This window comes from Alosa pseudoharengus, unplaced genomic scaffold, assembly GCF_046254945.1.
Source record: "Alosa pseudoharengus isolate Yale_2024_CS ecotype anadromous, Long Island Sound unplaced genomic scaffold, YU_APseudo_1.1 YU_APseudo_1.1_scf_19, whole genome shotgun sequence".
Classification (NCBI taxonomy): Eukaryota; Metazoa; Chordata; class Actinopteri; order Clupeiformes; family Clupeidae; genus Alosa; species Alosa pseudoharengus.
The window spans coordinates 21,523,885-21,526,384 of record NW_027468657.1 but is presented as its reverse complement, the minus strand read 5'-3'; the positions used below and the strand labels follow the sequence as shown (position 1 = coordinate 21,526,384).

General features: G+C 46.8%; 1 protein-coding gene across 1 annotated transcript in view; it reads left to right on the top strand.

Moving 5' to 3' along the window:
* LOC143133140 (GDNF family receptor alpha-4-like) overlaps positions 1-2,500 on the top strand; it is a 23,628-nt gene that overhangs the window by 12,538 nt on the left and 8,590 nt on the right. Inside the window, exon 5 of the mRNA XM_076292909.1 lies at positions 682-1,030. Within this exon, the coding sequence (XP_076149024.1) occupies positions 682-1,030 (349 nt within the window). The remainder of the gene's footprint in view (positions 1-681; positions 1,031-2,500) is intronic.

The window sequence follows — 2,500 nt, the reverse complement described above, 5'->3', positions numbered from 1 at the left end:
TACCATACATGATAAGATGTCAACAAGCAGGGAGATAATGAAGATCAGTAGTTCTACTCAAAACTTATGCACATAGGCTATGGAAGATTGGTCAAATCTAAAGTGAAAGTAAGACATTCGAAAGGCCAACGAAAGTTAAGGTTGCTTTTGTTAGTACAAATACTTACAAACTGGTGCTCTAAATAGCGATTCTGTTGTCTTTGAAAGGTTCTCTTATTGATGCATTGAACTGCAATTTGGATTAACACCTGCTTTTACAAGGCAGAATATATTTACTGTAAGTGCAGAATAGATGTGCTCTTTCAAAGACTCAAGCAGTCTTTGTACATACCGTGGAATACATAATTAGGCGCTCTTTCTCCCATCTCTTTATGCTAAACTCCCACTTTCCCCTGGATCCTCCCATGAATGCATATGCACGACACGAAAAACGCAATGAGCCATTTTCAGCTCCCACAACAGGCAGTTTGCGCTTTAACATCATTGCAGCCTGTTTGTACATACCTCGCAGTGATTTTACATGCATGTTGCGAAACAAATACGCCTGAAGTGGGCGCAAAAGCGTTAGTACATCTGGTCCTCAGAGTGCATGAGAGTGTGAGACAATGGTTTAGTGAAGGAGTGGTAAGGCTCTATGTCTGTCTCTCCGTATCTCTCCAACCCTCCCTCTCCTTCCCTTAGCCTCGTCTCCGTGGCAGAACCAGTGTCTGAAGGCGGCGCAGGACTGCGGCATGTTCGAGAAGTGCGGCGCGCTACGCTCCGAGTACGCCGTGGCCTGCACCAAACCGGCCGTCGACGGCGCCAGCTACTGCAACCGGCAGAAGTGCCACCGGGCGCTGCGGCGCTTCCTGGAGCGCGTGCCCGAGGACTACAGCCTGCCCGTGCTCTTCTGCCCATGCTCGGACCCGCTGTGTGGCGAGCGCCGCCGCAAGACCATCGTGCCGTCCTGCTCATTCGAGGACCGCGAGCATGACCATCCGCCCAACTGCCTGACCCTGAAGATGCAGTGCATGCGGGATGATTTGTGCAGGTAACACACACACACACACACACACACACACACACACACACACACACACACACATGCACAGATTCTCTCTAAACACACACACAACTAAATATATACACACACAATTCTCTAGTTCTTAACACACTCATAGATTCATTACACATAGTCACAAGCACCCAACACACACAATCATGCATACCTGTGTAACCTGCGTTGTGTTGAACCTGCGCGATTCAGCCCTGCACACGCCCGGACTCGAACCCGCGAACAGCAGCACCTCGGATCGGGAGGCGAGCGCGCTAACAATTGAGCCAATAGCCCAGGCTACTGGCTCGCATGCCAGCAGCACTCTTGAGGCGTCGGGGAGTGAGGTTTACCAATGTTCCACAAGCACAGCTAAGCTAGCTGGCATTCGTTACACCTGCACAAAGGGCCACTGCCTGACATACTGTATTATCAGTAGCCTAACAGCCACGACACAAAGACAAAGTTACTATACGCACAGAAACTTAACACACAGGGTCTTATCTCATGTCTGGTGCAACGACACAATGTGCTTTTTGTCAGTTTGTGACCAATGCAGTTATCCTTATCCCATCCGCAGGCATTGCTAAATGGCAAATCCACTTGAGCACCCAGGGATGTGTCAGTGAAAGTGATGTGATCAGGTGCACTGATCGTGGTGCACTTATCAAGTGATGTGATTAGGTGCACTGATCGTGGTGCACCGATCAAGTGATTTGATGAGAGGTGAGATCAGGTGCACTGATCATACATTGCTATTTTGATGCCACTGAAAATATTTACGACACTGACCAAGAAAAAAGTGCAGTATTTCACTGTTATTTTGTGAACGCATTATCAAGAAATCTATAGCTCATGATTTGCTTGGTGAGACCCTGCCAATAAGTCTCTAGCAAGGTAATGAAAAAACTGCTAGTGTGCTTGATTGAATGTCCTTAGGATTTATTCTCTCATTCGAAGGTTATTGGGGTGAGTGCTGCCTTTTTGCGCGTTGTTTTTCACATTGTATCCCCTTATCAGTCAGTACTGTGAAAGTAAAGAACTTATTGCCTTTGTTTTGCTGTTGCCTACGAGCTCAATATGCCCAGGCTCAAAATTGCTACACACACACACACCTGTTTCATCAAAGCAAGCTTTGGTGGAATTCTGCTGTTGCCTTGATGGCAGTGCGTGCAAGCCAGATTCCTTCTGCAGAGATATATTCACTCGTCATTATAATAGCAGCACACTCCATGGTTTAAACGCCACCTGGCTTTTAAACGGAATGGGAAAAGGCACTTTCATTGGTTTATTGGATGTTACACCCAATCCACACTATGATTAATTAAGAAGCGTAAGTACAACCCTTTTTGAACCAAGCGTTTCCTGGGATTCTGATCATTTATTCCACTGTCAAACTAGCAAAAGTGGAGTTGGTCACACCCTAAACTGTATCTTAAACTGTGTGCTTCAGACCACACGTTTAAG